Raw genomic sequence first — 20,528 nt, 5'->3', positions numbered from 1 at the left:
AAAATGAACTAATATGTACAAGGCGTGTTTAAATCAATACCTGCTTTATTTATGCTGTTATATTCCATATTTACAACTGAACTCATTAGTTCAACCAGGTCATAAAGGGTTCAGGGCTCAACTAAGATATGAATACAAACAAGCCAACATGACTATCTTCACACACGGACTTCAATGCGGTACACACACGGACTCTCTTTCTCATCCTACAATACTGTCTCTAATTTTTTGTGACATACGTTTCTATTAACTTCGTTTGTTTCATTAATCTTCAGTTCTCTGTAGTTAATGTTACAGCTTTTCGGTTTTCAATTTTTCGGCCAGACGTTTTTAAACAAGTTAGATTTCATAATTCATTCCTATGGGAAGGATAGAACAGCAAAATTTTAAACGGCATATATGTACAAAGGTTTTTTCTTCTTTTTTTTACGAATAGTAATTTATTTTAACCGCTTAGATGTTTTAAACGAGTCAGTTCTGGGGTTCATACTTGTTGTGAAGGAACATAACTGGCTATACACCGGTTACAAACTGTATATATATATTGGACTGTTTGGCAGACAGCGGCAGACAGCGGCAGACAAGCAGTCGCAGTAAGACGGATAGTCTTACGTGTTGATTATCAGACTTTCTTCCCCATACTTGTTACTATGTACTTCTATTTACCTTAGGCGAGCAGCCTTACGTTTCTGTATTATAAATAAACCCCATTACACATACCACTCGGTGTAACTCACGTTTGTCTTTATTTCCTAAGTATTTAGGAATATAACAATGGCGACGAAAGGATGTTCTTTCTCTTAACAGAGATAAATTACCGTACCAAGGACTGTGTACAATGCAAGGATTTTTTGTCTTACGAAAAAAACAAACTACACAAGGATTTTTGACCACGTGCGTCAATGAATTTAAAAATTTTTCCTACCTAAAGTAGCGAAAAGTACGGATTTTTCTTCGTAAAGAACTCACAAGAAATTATAGAAACATGTTCAAGGTAAAGTGGAATTTATATTTATTTTGACAAGTAAAAAAAAAAAAAAAAAAAAAATGGTCGCAAGTTGAATTCGAAACTACACTAAAGGATTACGAGTTTCGAAAGAAAAAATATAAATACAACGACTATTGTACCATTTTATGCCACGTGGGAACGGCAGCCATATATTTTTTTTTTTTTGGAAAATTAATTGTTTGTTATTGCCTTTATATAAATAATTGGAACTATTTGTCGTGGGAAGTAAGAAATATTTTGTGTATGAACTTACGTTGTTGAAAAAAAAAAAAAAAAAAAAAAGAATTATTTTTCAAAGCCTGTTGAATTACTATGGATGAACTTTGTTGAAACGTGTTGTGTCGGCATATTGCTACTAATTTACGATAAACGTAAATTTACGATTTTTCTTTGGAATTATTGTGTAGAATTCGAAAAGACATTTTTGTACTAGAAGCTAACATGGAACAATTAGCAGAGTTAACTAAGGCTCTAGCCCTTAGCATCCAGGAACAGACAAAAATGACTCAACAATTTTTAGCGCAACAACAACAACAACAACAAATTCAACAACAACAGCTACAGCAACAGCTGCAACAACAACAAGAAAGAACACAAAAAACTTTAGAGGCACAACAAGAACAAACAAACATACTACAACGACAAATGTCGACACAGCAAAAGAATTTAGAAAAGCTAATTCTAACGTCGACCGGGAAGAAGACTAATTTTTCTGCCGAGGGTATTTCAAATTCACTAACGGAATTTCGTTACTCCCCGGATACTGGTGTTACTTTCCCTGCATACTACAGAAGATACGAAACAATTTTTACGAAAAGATGTTTAGACTGGACCGATGAGGAAAAAGTTACCCTGCTACTACAAAAACTGGGTACTGATGAAAACACCAAGTATGCAAATCTAATTCTACCAAAAAAACCGGAGGAGGTTTCGTTCGAGGAAACAATTAGTACCTTGTCGAAAATATTTGATAAAAGGGATAGCCTATTTCACTCTAGATACAAATGTTTGAACATTCAGAAGGCAGAAGCTGAAGACTATCTAGAATATGCTTGCACTGTGAACTGTTTATGCGAATCATTTAAATTGAATGAAATTTCCGCAGACCAATTTAAATGTTTAATCTTTGTACAAGGTCTCACAGCACCAAGGGACAAAGATATACGTTCACGGATCCTAACAATTATGGAGGCGGATCCTAACATAACATTGCAAAAAGTCACTGAAGAGTGTCAACGTCTGATTAACATAAAGAAAGACAACACTCGCATTGAAGAGAAAAATATTTTTAAGGTGCAGCAAGTAAAAAGGCAAGGGACCACAAGAAAGTCCAGGTTCCAAGAACACAGGATCCTTAAAGGATACAAAGACCCAAAGCTAAAGTGTAAATGTTGTGGTAGTTTAAGACACAACAATAAGACCTGCTGGTTTAGGAACAAAATATGCTATGAATGTGGTCTCAGAGGTCACAAGGGAACATACTGTGCCCAGAAGAAAAGACAAGGGACCGATAATGTAAATACGCTTCGCATGAATAAAGAAAAAAGCTGCGAAAGACGGAAATATGTTGATGTTCGGATAAATGGACATCTGGTTACATTGCTTCTGGATAGCGGTGCAGATATTAGTATTATAAATGAAGATATATGGAAAAGGATAGGTCGACCTGAATTAACGAAAACCAGAAAGACGGCGAGAAGTGTGTGTGGCAAAAGATTAGAGTTCAAGGGAGAATTAAAATGCAAAGTGACATTCGCTAACCAGACTCATAAATCCAAAGTGTACGTCGTACCAGGAAAGAATACATGCCTGTTTGGGGTAGATTGGATTGTCCTGTTTAATTTATGGGAGAAACCCATAAATTCGTTTTGTAACGTTTTAACTGCAGAAAAAGCAAACCAAAGGGAAGACTTCCTGAAGGATTTGAAAACTGAATTTCCCAATGTTTTTGCCGAAGGACTAGGACTCTGTATTAAGACAGAGGCAAAATTTGAATTAAAGAAAAATGCCACTCCAGTATTCAAACCTAAAAGGAATGTGCCTTTTTCAGCGATGGACGCAATCGAAAAAGAGTTGGATAGACTTCAACAACTGGAAGTCATTGAAAAAGTTAACCACACAGATTGGGCAAGTCCAACCGTGTATGTAAAGAAAAAAAATAACAGAATAAGGGTCTGTGGAGATTTTTCAACGGGTTTAAATGACTGTCTATTGGACCATAATTATCCCCTTCCGTCCGCAGAAGATCTGTTCTCTAAGCTTAACGGAGGAAAAATTTTTTCTAAGATAGACCTCTCAGATGCTTACTTGCAAATTAAGATCAGCGATGAATGCTCCAAATACTTAGGCATAAATACTCATAAGGGCATTTTTAAGCTAAAGAGGCTTCCTTTTGGATTAAAGGTTGCTCCTGCTATTTTCCAGCAAATTATGGACACGATGCTGGCAGGGTTGGAATTTTCAATGGCCTACCTTGACGATATCCTAATTAAAAGTGAAAATTTGCAAGATCATAAGAAGCATGTAAAAGAAGTATTCAAAAGAATACAGGAATTTGGTTTTAAATTGAGCCCAGAAAAATGCGATTTTTTTATGAAAAAAATTAAATATCTAGGTCAAATAATCGACAAAGAGGGTCGAAGACCGGATCCACAAAGGACTGAAGCAATTGAAAAGATGCCTGCTCCAGATTCAGTGACAAAATTAAAATCGTTTTTGGGATTAGTTCAATACTATGCAATTTACATCCCTAACATACATAATTTAAGAGCTCCTCTTAACGAGTTACTGAAAAAGGGTGTTAAATGGAACTGGAATAAGGAATGTGAATCTGCTTTCCAAAATATCAAAAGATGTCTACTGTCAGACTTAGCATTGGCACATTTCAATCCAGAAAAGGAACTAATACTAGCAACGGACGCCAGTGATTACGGTGTTGGCGCTGTATTACTTCACAAGTATGAGGATGGTAGGACAAAAGCTATCGCCCATGCTTCAAGAACGTTGGTTGCAGCGGAGAAAAATTACAGCCAAATTGAAAAAGAGGCGCTGTCGATAATATTTGGAATTACAAAGTACAATCGATTTCTCCATGGACGATCTTTTATTTTGCAAACCGACCATAAACCCCTACTTACCATATTTGGATCAAAGAAAGGCATTCCCACACATACTGCGAATCGATTACAGCGATGGGCTGTAACCCTCTTAAACTATCAGTTTAAGATGGAACATGTATCCTCAAAAAAGTTAGGACACGCAGATGCATTATCACGGTTGATCCCTAAAAGAAGCGAAAGTTTCGAAGAAACGGTAATTGCTGCGCTTAAAGACGAAAGTGAATGTACAAGTTCAATGTGTAATATGATACGTGAACTTCCGGTAACTTTCGAAAAAATAAAAAAAGAGGCAGTAAATGACATTTTCATTAAGAAAATGAAAAATCAATTGGGATGGATAAAAAAAAATAAAAAGGTAGATCAAACAACGCCTTTTTCCATCTGTGAAGATGTGCTCATGTATGGTGAGAGGATCGTAATTCCACTAACGTTACAGAGGAAAATTCTGAAGGAATTTCATACAGGTCATCCGGGCATTTCGAGAATGAAATCCCTTATGAGAGGATATGTGTACTGGCCTGGTATGGACAAGGAAGTTGAAAAATGTGTCAAGACATGCAGAGGATGTCAATTAGCAGCTCGAGATCCTCCAGTAAAAACGACGCCATGGCCAAAGACGGACCTACCCTGGTCACGTCTGCATATTGATTATGCGGGACCTATAAATGGTTATTTTTACTTGATTATTGTAGATTCTTTTTCAAAATGGCCAGAAATATTTAAGTTTAGACATCCAACAGCAAAAAACACTGTGAGTGCGCTTAATGAAATTTTTAGCCGTTTTGGAGTGCCAAAAACCTTAGTGAGCGATAATGGAACAGCATTTACTGCTCATGAATTCAAAGAATTCTGTGACTCACTAAATATTCTACATATGACAACACCTGTGTACCATCCACGATCGAATGGGTTGGCCGAAAAATTTGTAGATACGTTTAAAAGGGCACTTAAGAAAAATCTTACTACGGACACAGACGAACAATGTATTCAAACATTTTTAGCAATTTACAGGGTGACACCAAATCCTAATAATAATGTCAATTCTTCCCCGGCTGAGCTAATGTTTGCAAGAAAGATAAGATCTGTCTTCGATAGGCTGCTACCAGAGAAAAAGAAAGTTTTCAAAAAAGAAAACCTTAATACCAAGTGCTTCTCCCCAGGTGAAAATGTATATTTCAAAAATTTTCAAAATGGACGAAATCAGTGGGTTGAAGGTATTATCAAAAAAAGGATTGGGAGCATGGTCTATACCATCCAAGGATTAAGTTTTGTCTGCAAAAGACACAGAAATCAAATACGTCCCAGACTGTCTCCAAATGTGGAAGAGACACCAATGGAAACATTGTGCGATATTTTTGATATACCAAAACCAGCGTGTGTACCGCAAACAATGAATATTTCGCCTGAACCGACCATACGGGCTGGACAGAAACCTTTACCCCGGGTAACGCTGACCAGAAGGAAAAGCGCAAGAAAGAGAAAAGTTACCAGGAGATTAAGCCCTGACCCTAAAAGGAAGAGGTATTTAAGCTAAAATCAGGAAGATTTCAGCTTCAGGGGGAGGTGTTGTGAAGGAACATAACTGGCTATACACCGGTTACAAACTGTATATATATATTGGACTGTTTGGCAGACAGCGGCAGACAAGCAGTCGCAGTAAGACGGATAGTCTTACGTGTTGATTATCAGACTTTCTTCCCCATACTTGTTACTATGTACTTCTATTTACCTTAGGCGAGCAGCCTTACGTTTCTGTATTATAAATAAACCCCATTACACATACCACTCGGTGTAACTCACGTTTGTCTTTATTTCCTAAGTATTTAGGAATATAACAATACTTATAGGTAGAATAGAATTAATTTTAATCGATATGTAAAACATGTACAAGTTTTTATCTTATGCTATTTTTTGTTTGTTTGTTTCAACTTAAAATATGTATAGTGAAAACACAGAAATTAAAAATCGGAAAATAAAAAAATAAAGGAAGAAATAAATAATAATTAATCACCTTACCCGAACCAGATGCTTACCACCCTTTAAATAAGGTGGACCAGAATAAGTTCAGCGTTTTACAGCATGCCACAGAAGGAGGGTGCACCAGAGACCAATCTGCTCTGGCGGGGTCGGCTTAGGGAGAGCGGTATGATGTTGAAAGACCTGAAACCGCTCAATGAACTAAGCCAAATAACATCATTGAAGATACCCTCCAGGAATAAGAAAATTTAGAAGTGCGTATATTTGAACTTAGGAAACAAATAATCCATCATGGCTACAAACCATAACTTCAACACATGTGAACTCTTCTCTCAACAGGTCTGCATAATTATCAATTTCTCTACATAGGTTAGTCGTGGAAAGAGTTTCTGTTTCCTTATTCTTACTAATAAAGATGACCAATAAAGCTGTTTTTAAATTTTAGAATGAGATTTAGTGTCTTTTTATTTCACATAATTGGTGACTTCTGACGTGATGGCGAACATACAACATTCATCAGCATCTTATTCTACACTACATATCTTATTCTATACTAAGTTAATAAAATTTCAAAGTCAGCTCCATAAACTTTTTAGTGTTTGAAAATTTATTTTATTTCATACAAATCGTATTGATGTTTCATGCATAAACTGATCAACTGTATTTTGTGTCAACCATTTTTTTTTGTTTGTTTGTTTGTGCCCAGCAATTAACTTGAGCCAAACTTGTTTGCAAAAGGAAATTTGGGATGCACTGGTTTGTGTTGCCTAAGATGGAGTTAGAGGGCAAGCAGTTCAGTCTTCTCATTGGCAGGCAACATCATGGTTAAATTTATTTTCTGAGTTGAATTTTAAATCAAAATGTCTGGCTTACTTGGGACTGATTCTCATATAAGCCAAAAATAATAAGCATTGTCATGAGAGACGGAATAGACAACATTGAGAAACTCGTTTGCATTTAGACTTCAAGCCTTGCAATAGACTTCGAAATCTGACCCTCTAAAATAAAAATAAAAAAAACGAAATTAAATTTAGGATAGACTAGAGGAACTTAACCCTTTATGACTTGGTTGAACTAATTCATTCAGTCGTAAATAAATGAATATAACGGTATAAATAAAGTTAGAATTGATTAAAAAACACCTTGTATGTATTATTTTATTATTTTTTATTGAAATTATCTTTTTTCCAGTTTGAATACAATCAAAGTATCATTACCCTTTAAATTAACTAAAATTAACAATAAATATTTTTAATCATCTATATCATAAATCGTGTCATAAAGGGTTAATAAAATTCCAAGGTCAACTTTCTTTTTGTTTATGCTCAGCACGACTTGAACCAATTGATAACTTGCAATATTCCATGATCAAAAACACAACGTGAGCCAGAAGATTGCAAGTCACCTACTAAAAACAACGATGAATCAGGCATGAGAATCGGTATGTGAAGGTAAAATAAGTATGAAAGAACGGTACTACTGCATTTTAAATTGTGTTTTTCCATGAGTCTCACTTGGAAACGCCCCGGAAAATCCTGAGTGAGCTTATCTAAAGAGAAACTCAGTTGTTAAAGGAGACACAAGCGAGCAGACGACTCCAAATTGGAAAGAAAAAAAAAAGAAAAGAAAGGAAAGAGTTTCATTGCGTTTCAAAAGATCCATGACAAAAACAAGTTTTTATTCTTGTGACAAGGATAATGAACAATTCTAGGCTGGTAACTATTGTGAAGTCGCTGGAAACGGTCTTTGCGTTCTGGAGAAATTTTTGCATAAACATTAAACAAAAATTTGCCGTCATCGTTGGCTGCTTATAAAAACAACAAAACTTTTCTTTGGAAAAAATGTGGTTCATAAAATGCAAAAAAACTCCAAAATTGTTATAAATACTAAAAAATACACCTTCCCTTTAAAAAAAAAAAAATTACGAAAAATGTATAAATCCAAAATATATATATCTATATATAATACTAAAACTCTGTCGTTCTTGGTTGTTTGCTTGTTTGCTTGGGCACTATCCTCCTCCTCCTCCTACTGTGCCTCCTCTTCTTGCTACTACTATTACTTCTCCTCTTTTTTTTTTTTTTTTTTTTTTTTTTTACAAAGGCGTCACCACATTATCAAGGCCCAGAGGCCACTCAAGGATAAGGGTTAAAGAGTGTACAGTAGAAATTGGTCAATATAGTAATCATTAGTAATGAAAATTTGGTAAATTTAATAACTTATATGGAACGGCTCATCAAGAACTTATTTACTTTAGACTTGAACACAACCATATTGTAGTCAGCCGGAAAGCAGGAAAACGGAAGACAATTCCACAGGCGTGCAGTTCTAATAAAGAAGCTTTGTACATGGAATCTACGTTTAGGTTTAGGCACAGATAAAGAGTGGGGGAAATTATTGATAGTGTTTACAGCTAGACGAGTTTTTCTTGTGAAAGTTTGGCGAGGGGGGACCATAGATTGAAGCTCAGTTGAACACTTTCCATGAAAATAACGATACATCAGAGACAAACTCGCAACATCTCTTCTGTGAGATAGAGGTTGCAAGGAGGAGAAAAGGACATCTCCTACGAGGCTACGAAGTCTATTTTGAACTCTATCAAGGCAGGACAAGTCCTTTCTAGCAGCTCCTGCCCAGATGTGGCAACAGTATTCCATCCTTGGACGTACCTGGCTCTTATATAGGTAGAGAATAGCATCAGCAGTGAGATATCTACTGGATCGATAGAAAGTTCCCACCATTTTTCCAGCGGCCTTAGCAACAGATTTGATATACGTGTTCCATTTAAGATCAGGAGTAATGGTCAAGCCCAGAAGCTTGTCAAAACTTGAGGCCTCCTGAAGACGAGAGCCATACATTTCAATTGATGACAAATGTGAATTAGAATGTTGATGATGTAAAGAGAGAAGCTTGGTTTTAGATGCATTAAAAGTAACCAGCCACTCCTTTCCCCATTGTACTACGTGCTCAAGCCACTCCTTTCCCCATTGTGCTACGTTTACAACTACTACTACGCCTCCTCTTCCTCCTCTTACTACTACTACTACGCCTCCTCTTCCTCAACCTACTATTACTACTACTGGTTATAATTCAATGGCTGTAAGTATTTTGGGGGTTTTTCAAAAAACAATTATAAACAGAATGACTCATAGAAATCTATCTATATTCTTTTTTTCATTTTAATATACTTTCATAGAAATATTTCTGTTATGTTACAAAAAACTATTTTCTTTACGTCACAAGTGTCATGCTCATACATTAATTCCATAGCTAATATAACCTACTGACCTCTTAGGGGATGTTTTGCAACTATTCTGTATTACAACTATACTGTCACAATTTTATCACAAATAAATCAACTTTGACCTGTTGACAACATACTTTTTTTTTTATTGTGTACGTTTTCAGCAGCCTAATTTTTTTTTTTTTGCGTTTTAAATTATCCAAATAAACAATTGTTAATACTTTCTGCATTTTTTTTTACATCGTTCATTTCCGTATTACGTTTAAGTTATTTTAACGCAATTTTCTTACAAATAAATTTACTATTTTACAATGTAAATAGATAATAGGTAACTTTACACGAATAAGGAGGATTTTTTTTTTTGTTTGAGTGATCCGTCTGATTTTTCATTTTGATATACTTTCATAGAAACGTGTCCCTATTTTCTTTACATTACAAGTGTCACGCTCATACATGAATTCCATAGCTAATATAACATACTGACCCAACGGGTCACGGGTAGTCTAGCACACACACACACACACACACACACACACACACACACACACACACACACACACACACACACACACATATATATATATATATATATATATATATATATATATATTTGTTCTTTATTCCTTAAAACTAAAAAATAATTGTTCATTAATTCCAAAAAGTAACTTTTTATACAAAAAAAACAAAAAAAACAGTTGACAATGATAAAAATAAATAAAACAGTAAATATTATAAAATTCTTATGGTAGATTGTTTATTTTTCTTTTTTTTAATTTTTGTATTAACTTCTGTTTGCTCGGTATAATCTGTCGGTTTGTGTCATCTGGCGGGCATTACTGAAAAATAGGATTTAAAATGCAGTAATACTGAAATGAGAATCAATATGTGAAAAATAAATAACTTGGAAAAATATTTTATTGTTGCAAAATCTGAAGACATTGCTTGTTTACAAATAAACCAACAAATTAAAAAAAAACTTGGTGTTCAATCAAATGTGATTATTTTTAATGTCATATTCTGAGGTTGTCTGTTGTACTGAGGATTTTTCACTATTCAGTCCAATGAAATTTCAGTCCCTGAAAAATATAATATGGATACATTACTTATTATTTATTACAAAAAAAATGTTGATCTAATAATTGTGCTTAATTTGTTGTTAGCTGAAATAATATTGGATTGATGGCAGATTTGTGCTGATTTAAAATTTCATCTTTAAAATGAAAAATTGTTTTGGAAAATCTTTATTCATAACAATAATGGACTTTGCTCTCTATAATTTGATTCCATGTCGACAAGATTATGAATGCCTCACTTGTAAAATTTTTTTAGGTTTTGATATGAATGTTTGACCTCAGCTTGTGATAATCTCATAAGTTCATCTAAATGGTGTTGTAATCCTTGAAATAATTGATAATCTGAGCTAGGTTAGTAGAATATGCAAGATGGGGCAAGATTTCATAACCAAATTCTCTATGGAGAGCTTTGGTAAGTAGCGCTGTGCAAGGATGAGGATTATCATGATGGAAGATGACCCCCTTTCTGTTGACTAAATAATCTTATATTCGGGTGAACATGAATGAGAATATTACAAAAAACATGAATGATGCTTTAATAAACCGATAGAAAAAATTAATCATGGTGAAATTTTTTTTTTTATTATTCAATTTTCACCTCAAACAAGGCACAGTGCCACTTTAAAGTAGGGGGCTACTATCGTGGACATAAGTTGCAGGGGTATTATGAAGGGAGATGAGTAGCAATATGTCTGTTCACATTACACTTGAACTTCTGCATATCAGCACAGTTGGGAAAGCAGAATCCTGGAAGGAAGTTCTAAAGTCTAGCAGTTCTGAGGAAGAAACTATTGGAGTAGAAGGCTTTCTTACATCTAGGGATCTCTACTATGAAGGGGTGGGATTTAGCTGCTTGTCGGGTTTGTCGGGGATATTCATGTCGAGGGGGTACAAGTGCTTGTAGTTCGTCAGAGCATTCACCATTAAAATACTTGTAGAACAGGCAGAGGGGTGCAACATTTCGTCGATGGGGCAGAGGCTGAAGCCTAGATGACAGTTCAGGACCTATCAGGTTTGCGACTCTCTTTCGAACCCTGTCCAGGAGCGAGAGACAAGCAGCAGATGCACCAGCTTAAATGTGACAACAGTACTCCATGCATGGGCAAATGGTGGCCTTATAGAGGTACAGGATACTTTCAGGCGTAAGTAGTTTTCTAGCACAGTAGAGAGAGCCCACCTTCTTCGCAGCAGCCTTGGCAATGCTCTGAATGTATCTACTCCAGTTCATGTTCCCTGTAAACGTTAAATAAACTGTAAATGTTTAAGTAATAACAATATGAATAAAATTAATTACATTGGTTTAGAATGCCTCTTTTACAAACTGGCGAAACTTTTGCACCAACCTGATATTAATATGCCAACCATAATTTAATGAAAATAAAAAACATTAAAAACATGAAAAATTATTTGCATGTTTTTCAAAATTCTGTAAAGTAAACTTTTATTAATGAATGAAATCTGAAAAATTAATTCTTTTTAAGTGATGTCACTTAAAAAGATGTGGCAATATAAGAATGGACCCAAGTAGTATTTGGGCTTTTCATTTCCATATTTGAAAAAAAAAACCTTGGATTTTTCTTTTTTTTATCAAGGAGTTACTTCCCTTATGTCAACTAATTCCTCAAAAAATATATATAAAGGAAAATTGTTTGTGTGTGTGTGTGTGTGTGTGTGTGTGTGTGTGTGTGTGTGTGTGTGTGTGTGTGTGTGTTCAGGAAGAGGAATGAGCTGAGCAAAGGAGAAAGAGAGGATGAGAGAGAAAGGGGAAGATGGTGGAGGAGGAAAGAGAGTGGATAGATTGATGATCAATGCCTCCATTCAGTCTCAAAAGACAAAAGATACCTCTGTAGGGGCAGCTGCACATGTGATTGTGAGGTAAGGGTTGTGCAACCCCCAACCACACCTCTCTTCAATCGGTACTGCTTGAGTCCAGTGGCAAGGAGAAGTCCAGGACGACTGACAACAATGCCGAGATAAGCAGAAAGCACATACATCACCTGCAAGTCCCAAATGGTCACCCATTTAGTATTGACCAGATTCAACGTTGCTTAACTTTGGTGATCGAGTGGGAACCGGTGTGTCAACGTAATTATGACATATGCATAATCACGTAATATCATAGAAGATAGAGAGACGGATAGAAAAAGATAATAACAGTAGTTAATCATTGGCAGATATAACATCAAAGATATAAAGACACAACATTACTAGAGAGAGAGAGAGAGAGAGACATCACTACACATTGTACTGCTTCTTCTTTCTCCTGTTCTCCACATGTCTTTTAAAGCATGTGTTTCTCTCTTCTGTTGCATAATCCCTTGCATTTTTATGGTGCTCTGCAAGATCTTTCAAGCTGTGCTTGTTGAGCAGTAGATGTTACATCATACATATGGCCCTCCACATTTGTAAGCCCATCTTGCCATAGCGCTGACTATGACTTGTTCATAACACAATGTACACAACACATTTCCTGACTTGTAATGCTAGAATCTAGTACATATCCAAAGACGACAACTTGATAATTGTTATGACAATCAACCATCAACTAATAACGCAATAACAATAACAATGACAGATATTTTTTTTTTTACAAAATGGTAATGTTTTAAGTGTTACTGGTGTAAGTTGGGTAAAATTTGGTTATTTATGGGGACGGTTCAACAAGAACTTGTTTACATTGAACTTGGAGGCTACGATATTGTAGTCGGCCAGGAAGCAGGCCAGCAGAACATTGTTCCACAGTCGGGCAGTTATAGGAATGATACTTTGTTTATGGAATCTGTGTGTATTATTTATATCATTAATCAATCAGTCTCACAGACGATTTGGTTGTTTTGTTTTACGGCATATTAACTATTTTCAGGTTACTTATTTAATTTATTATTTTTTTTGAAAAAAGTTTGCATGCTTCAAGTTGTTCATATCTTCAAAAACAAGGTGAAATGATAAAATATTTGCGCTAGAAAAAAACGACATGATTCCATTTCCACTTGATAAAAACCGGTTTTCTTATTTTTTGCAGACCATCTACTAGTTGACCAGTTGCGTAAAAATCCCAAGCGCAATATGAACCTTCTATCATGTCTGAAAGTGACACAGTGTTCTACGAGTGAGATCGGAGATGTGCCGTTGTACAACTCATGCTCTTCACTGATCCAAGTTATGACAACAGGACCATTGCCAGCACCCTCAAAATGCAAACCCAGATGGTTCAACACTTGAGGGCACAGCTCAACGAAGGTTTCGGCCTTGGTTATGGTCTTTGGTGTCATTTCAAGTGAGGGCCACATCATGCCACCTCACATCTTCGAAGTCGGCTCGAAAGTTAACATCAAAGTGTACCCAGATCTGCTGAAAAATGTGGTGATGCCCTGGTGCAATCAGATGTGATAGCAGAACTTGGCACCAGCCCACAAGTCCAAAGAGACCCAGGCTTAGCTTCAGGAGTGCTAAGACTTTCTACCCTTCTCTTAATGCCCCCCCCCTCCTCCAACCTGAACCCGCTGGACTACTTTGTCTGGTCATACGTCGAGAACATTATCAACATGACTCTCCACAACACCAAAGTCAGCCTGATCATCGCCATCTGCCAAGTAGTTGCTGAGCTCCTGCCGGCGCTTGTGGAAAAGGCGTGCTGCCAGTTCTGAACCCGTATTGATGTGGTGATTGAGGCTGAAGGTGGCTACATTGATTAGATGTCAGCTCTACTACATAATCAAGTTACCTGAATTGACTTTTTCAATAAAAGTTTTAAAATAGAGCTGTGGCGTTGTTTTCTTTAGGGTGACAAATTTATTCTTCCACTATGTATTTATCCATTGTGTTTGGTTTGGTTGTTTTATTTTGTAGAGGAAAATTTTTGTTTTTGCTATTGACTTTGCAGAACATGATTGGGAAAGGGTAAAAGAAAAAAAAAACCAATAGCATAAATGTTTAGTGGATTTTAGGTCCAGGAGCCAGTACCTTCAGACAGCCTGATCTGATAGCACGAAACTTCATAGACAACCCATAAACATGATGAGCGGTTCTTATGCTTACCTTGTCTTGTGTAAACTTTCTTGAAATATTTCTTGGCAATCACACCTTCATGGTTCCCAGGACTCAATATTATGCCATTTTCGGATTCAAAAAATTGTATACCATCTGCAAATTAAATAAAATGTAACAACTATGGATTACATGTGGTTCCCAACCTTCTTTACATGGCAGCACATTATTGAGCTCTTTAAATTTTCGTGGCACACCCATCACAAAAAATTGATATTTTCTACTCATTAAGCCATTTTGCAATTAAATAAACAAGTAAACACTTCATCAAATCGCCACACTAACGTAATGTACTTGCAATAACCCTTATCCCTGAGTGGCTTCCGGGCCTTGATAAGTGGTGACCACTGTGTAAAAAAAAAAAATAAAATAAAAAATAATAATAAAAATAAAGATATGAATAAAACACATCCTGCATTCAGCACCTGGTATCGAATAATAATGGTGAACGATAATGGCTGACCAATGTTTATTATTATTGAAAACTTCAAAATACCCAACAATTTAAACAAACAATTTAATACACATTTTATTTTTTATGTTTTGATATTTTAGTGCTAGCATCGTCTAAGTAATAATTAGGGCTGTGACAACAGCATATTCTTTTCATTCTTTTGACTCTCGGGTACATATCCGACACAGACACACTTAATCAACCGAGAACCACATCCGTCTATATAAAAACATATAAGGTATTAACGGATATATACTCAAGAGTCAAAACAATGAAAAGAATATGCTGTTGTCACAGTCCTAGTAATAATGTGTGAGTTAGTATTTTTTAATGCAAACAACTTCCGGTTATAAAACTATGAAAGCTGTTTTCCACTTAAAATAACATGTAATTTCCACCTATAATCTCTTTGCAGCACACCAGTAATCATTCTACGACACACTAATGTGCCGTGACACAGTGGTTGGGAACTAGTGTGTTATACGGAGCAGAGTAACGAGAGTTGAATGGAACTCGTATAAATGCAATGTAACATGAGAATTCAAAAATTTTTTTTTTCTAGAGAAGCTGAAAAGATGCTAGAAGAACTGAACTAGATTCTATCCGTACACTTGCTTATAAGTGGAGTGTTACATCTTTGATCTGGTTTCAGGGCGCAGAATTAACTTTGGTCCTAGTAATTAGACTTAGAGTTAGTGCGTACACCAGATTTTGTTGAAGGGTAAGGGAAATTAACACCAAAAATGCACCACCTGACTGCTTCCCATTAGATATTAAACCCTCAGGTATCGAGGCTCTTAACTGACTTCAGTCAGGTCTAGGCAGATAAGGTGTTAGGCTTGTATCCTTGTAACCGTCTGTGCAAATGGTTACGAAAACATAACAAAAAAAAGAACATAGAGTCAGCAGAAAGCAGAGAGATTAACATAAGGAGAAAGAGAAAACGAACAGAATGGAAATGATAACTCCAAATCCAAATAATTAGATTTTTATATTTTCTTTCCTTTTGTTTTTTTTTGTCCGGCTTTTATTTATTTATTTTTATAAAAACAATCGACACTTGGACGGTGCTAGAAATAAACGCATATAATCAAGAGACAGAATAAAGATAAAATAAAATGCAACAAATATCAAACTTAAAGAGTTTTTCAGTTTCCTCCAGTTATTAGAAAGTCTGATGGGGTTTAATTATATAGTAAGAACTTGACATGAATCTGTGAACCAGGTCTAACAAGAGAAAATATCACCGACCTGTTCTTTTTAGCATACTCTGTGATCATCTTGCTACTTCGAGAGGATGTATCTAGTTCGTTGGGTAAAAGTTCCATATTACAGAGATGGTCATACATCTCTGATTCCATCCTTGCTGTAATATCCGATGAGGAACCTTGTAGCCTTGGGGGCAGAAAATTGTCCTCCATCATTGCTCCATGTGCGATTACTGTGATTAAGCCTTTTTGCTCAAGCACAAAAAAAACGTGTCTCTTTATGCTGATGTAAACTGATTCAGAGACAAAATCTTTCCCCCCCCCCTCCACCACCTATATTGGCACATGGATGATGTCATTCGCCCCTTGGATTCAATCATGCATCATATCTAAAAATAGAATGTGTTGCGTTCTGATAAATTTCCTGTCACCTTTGTGATCTCTCATTCTGATTTTATGGCGTCACTTACAGCTGTCCCGTTAAGTCAGAACACCACTTTATCACTTCTTCCTTAGGTGTTGTTCAGGCTCTGTTCATCACAGGAGATATAAAAGCAACATTGAGCCTAGTCAGATCCAGATGGGTGACTGTTTGTATGCAGAAGAACTTCAATGCCTCCTTGCAAGAACTGCAAAAACCTAACATTGTCATACATGCGACTTGGGACCGCTTGTGAATTTCATACTCCCATGAAACTTTCTTCTTCGGAGAAAACTGATTCAACCTACCTAGAGTTAGTGCTACTTCAGTATGGTATAGAGTTATAAAAAGTGTTCCAGGGAATATTGTCGTTCACGCTGACCACTAAAAAAGGAGGAGTGGCATGTAGTATTGTTACCATATTGAGGGCTGGTGCATCTATTATTAAACTCTCCCTTTTAGGCAGGGTTCAAAAAAAAGAGTCGCCAATCTATTGGGTTGAGAAGAATGTTCTTGCAGAATTTTTAATTTTGATTTCAAATGATGTATTTTCAAATAAGTTTTCATTATAATACCTTTACTTTATATATTATTTTAAAGAGCGTTTTTTGCTCTATCTAATTGTTTAAATTATAATCGTTTTACAACAATTATGTCTTCTTTTCAGAATGTTGAATACAAAAGTGAATAAAAGCAAATTCGCACAATTTTTGTTAAAACGTTTTTGACTCCTAATGGGGTATGACTCCAATTTTGACGATCGTTTTTATAACCACAAGTTATAATAACCAACCAATCAGAAGCTTCAAAAGTTACTATAAAAATTGTCGAATTTTGGATTCAATCAGTTCGCCATCGTCTCTGTCACGAACCTGCATTTGATTCTTCGCTGCCATCTTTGTTCCTATTTACAATGCCTCCCCACGGGACAGAGTTAGACACCAGGGTCGTTTTTTTATGTGCAGAAAAGGACCAAAAATAAAAATTGTCTCCGTCGTGAAGGATTTCTCCACCACTGAAAGAGAACAAAAAATTGAAGTGCAGCATTTGAAAACAGATACTACACTTTGATCTTGACCCGAAGGCCAACATCTTTGTTACTAGGAATTACTCAACATTCAAGATTGGAACCTGTATTTAATTCTTCGCCACCATCTTTGTTACTAGGAATTATTCAACACTCAAGATTGGAACTGCACTGATTCTTCACCGCCATCTTTGTTCAACAATGTCTCAACACTTAACAACTTTTATATTTCAATTCAAGCTAGGCCGAAAAGCTGCTGAAACAGCTTGCGATATCAGCAAAGGGTTTGACCCAGGAACCACTACTGTATGCACAGCACAATTTTTTTTTTTTTTATTACATTTTCACCCCAAACAAGGTGCATTGCAACTTTGGTGTAGGGGGCTACTATCAGGGGCAGCAACTACTGGGGTACTATGTTGGGATTTGGGCAGCAAGATGTCGGTTCACGTTGCACTTGAACTTCTGCATGTCAGTACAGTTGGGGAAGCAGGAACCTGGAATGGAATTCCAGAGTCTAGCGGTTCTGGGGAAGAAACTACTGGAGTAGAAAGATCTTTTACATCTAGGGATCTCTACTGTGTGGGGGTGGGATTTAGCTGCCTGTCAGGTTTGTCGAGGGTGTCTACGTCGTGGGGGCACAAGTGTCTGCAGTTCGTCAGAGGATTCACCATTAAAATACTTGTAGAACAGGCAGAGGGATGCAACGTTTCATCGATGGGATAGAGGCTGAAGCTTAGATGCCAGTTTAGGGCCTATCAGATTGGCGACTCTATTTTTAACCTTGTCTAGGAGCGAGAGACTAGTAGTAGATGCACCAGCCCAAATGTGACAACAATACTCCATACATGGGCGAATGGTGGCCTTATAGAGGTACAGGATACTTTCAGGTGTCAGTAGCTTTCTAGCACGGTAGAGAGAGCCTACCTTTTTCGCAGCGGCCCTGGCAATGTTTTCAATATAATTGTTCCAACTCATGTTTCCTGTGAACGTTAGGCCAAGCAGTTTGAAAGATGTACTCTCAGACAGGGAGTCACTGGCCATTGCTATTGGTGGCAGAGAAGGTCTCTTGTAATTATTGAAGGAAACCAGTTTAGTCTTGGCAGCATTGAATGTGACCATCCATTTATGTCCCCATTCCACTAGATTAGAGGTCATCCTATAGTGTTTTTGCCATTTCTTTAGATATGTGTTCATTTGTTTTCCTGTCATGCCTGTTATAGAGTGTAGTGTCATCAGCATATATACTCATCTCAGAGGCAGTTTTGTCGGGGACGTCATTAATAAATATCAGGAACAATAGAGGTCCAAGGATAGACCCCTGAGGCACTCCCGCATTTATATCACACTGTTTAGACGTACGACCATCGAGGACAACCTAGATTTTTCTCTTATCTAAGAAGGATTTAATTATGTTAAGTATTCCACCAGTGATACCGTATGGTTTAATTTTCCTGAGGAGACCCTTGTGCCATACCCTGTCAAAAGCCTTAGATATATCTAGAGCTACCGCTCTGCCCTCCCCCGCTTTGTCCAGTGAATGGTATATACGTTCAGAGATTACAGTGAGGATGTCAGCTGTGGAACGGGCATGTCTAAATCCATATTGTTTGTCAGTCAGGAGTTTAGCATCTGTAAGGTGTCGGACTAGAGCATGGTTAATTATGGTCTCAAATATTTTGGCGAAAAGTGGGAGGAGGCTAATGGGGCGATAATTTGATGGGTCAGTTCTTTCACCAGAATTCTTGAATATTGGTACCACAGAAGCAGTTTTCCAACAGCCCGGAAAGCATGATTCATTAAGGCATTTGTTGTAGAGTTTGGAGAGAACTGGGGCTACTTCGGCTGAGCACTTTTTTAATAGCACAGCTGGGATGAGATCAGGTCCACATGCTTTTGAAGTGTCAAGGTTTTTTATGATAGCGTGTACCTGAGCAGGAGTGATTTTTAGATCGTCTAGTGTGGCGTCTGTCCACAAAGGAAAGTCAGGCAGGGGGGTGGTTGGTAGGGTCCAGTGTGGAGTTCGAGGCAAACCAGCTGGCAAGCATATTAGCCTTGTCGGTTGCTGAGCAAACAACCTCGTGATTGTTGGTTAGCGGGGGATTTGTTCATTGCCCATTATTTACTACACTGTTGTAGATTTTCCAGAAGTCACGATTTCCTAATTTTTGTGCTTCGATGCGTTTTTTAGTGGTTTCAGTAAATTCTCTCTTAGCTGTCGCTATTTCTTTCTTAACGTTACTTCTAGCTTCTATATACTTCTGTTTGTTTGAACTGGACTTATGTCAGTTAAATCTGCGGTATGCATGCTGCCTTTGAGCAATGGCAGTTGCGCAAGTCGAAGTAAACCATCGGGGAGAGTGGGGCTTGCTATAAAATTTCCGCATGGAAACATGTGCTTCCATTGCTGTTTTGAACCATTCAGTGGTCTCATTTGCGCACTGTTCAGCAGGAAGAGAAAAAATATTTCCACATAGGGCATCCCTGATAAGATCTCTGATGGCTTCCCAGTCAGCCTTTTTATAATATCCCATTGTTTTGAGCACTGGCTCTTCAGTTTTAGGTCTAGAATTTAGGGCGATTTCTACCATTATCACTGCATGGTCAGCGTTCCCGAGTGTGCTGTCAGCATTTGTTGTACAATCCTCGGGAACTGTAGTCAGAAACAGATTTTAAGAAATTTCGTGGCAGCGATGAGAGTTTTGAAGATAATGAACTATCGGATGATGGCAACAATCAATTAAGAGTCTTAGTTGAAGACAATTCACACACAACTATTCGAGAACTTGCTTCTGAATTAAATGTAATGTATACAATGATTTCCAACCACTTGAGAGTGATTGGAAAGACAAAAAGCTTGAAAAATAGGTGCCTCATGAATTCAACGATAACCAAAAGAAACGCTGTTATGAAGTGTCATCTTCCCCTTTTTTATGCAACAAAACCGGC

General features: G+C 36.8%; 1 protein-coding gene across 9 annotated transcripts in view; it reads right to left on the bottom strand.

The window, feature by feature from the left end:
* Positions 1–10,246: 10,246 nt before the first annotated feature.
* The window catches only part of LOC145254761 (tRNA 2'-phosphotransferase 1-like), a 43,141-nt gene continuing 32,859 nt past the window's right edge, over positions 10,247–20,528 (bottom strand). For all 9 annotated transcript variants that reach the window (XM_080113516.1, XM_080113519.1, XM_080113520.1 and 6 more), the window contains 2 exons: positions 14,461–14,565; positions 10,247–10,425 (listed from right to left, as the gene is read on the bottom strand). In XM_080113516.1, coding sequence (XP_079969642.1) covers positions 10,403–10,425; positions 14,461–14,565 — 128 coding nt within the window. In that variant the 3' untranslated portion in view covers positions 10,247–10,402. The remainder of the gene's footprint in view (positions 10,426–14,460; positions 14,566–20,528) is intronic.

This window comes from Euprymna scolopes, chromosome 30 (genome assembly GCF_053919585.1).
Source record: "Euprymna scolopes isolate OS-2025 chromosome 30, ASM5391958v1, whole genome shotgun sequence".
NCBI classification, from domain to species: Eukaryota; Metazoa; Mollusca; class Cephalopoda; order Sepiida; family Sepiolidae; genus Euprymna; species Euprymna scolopes.
This window is presented reverse-complemented; position numbering and strand designations above follow the sequence as displayed.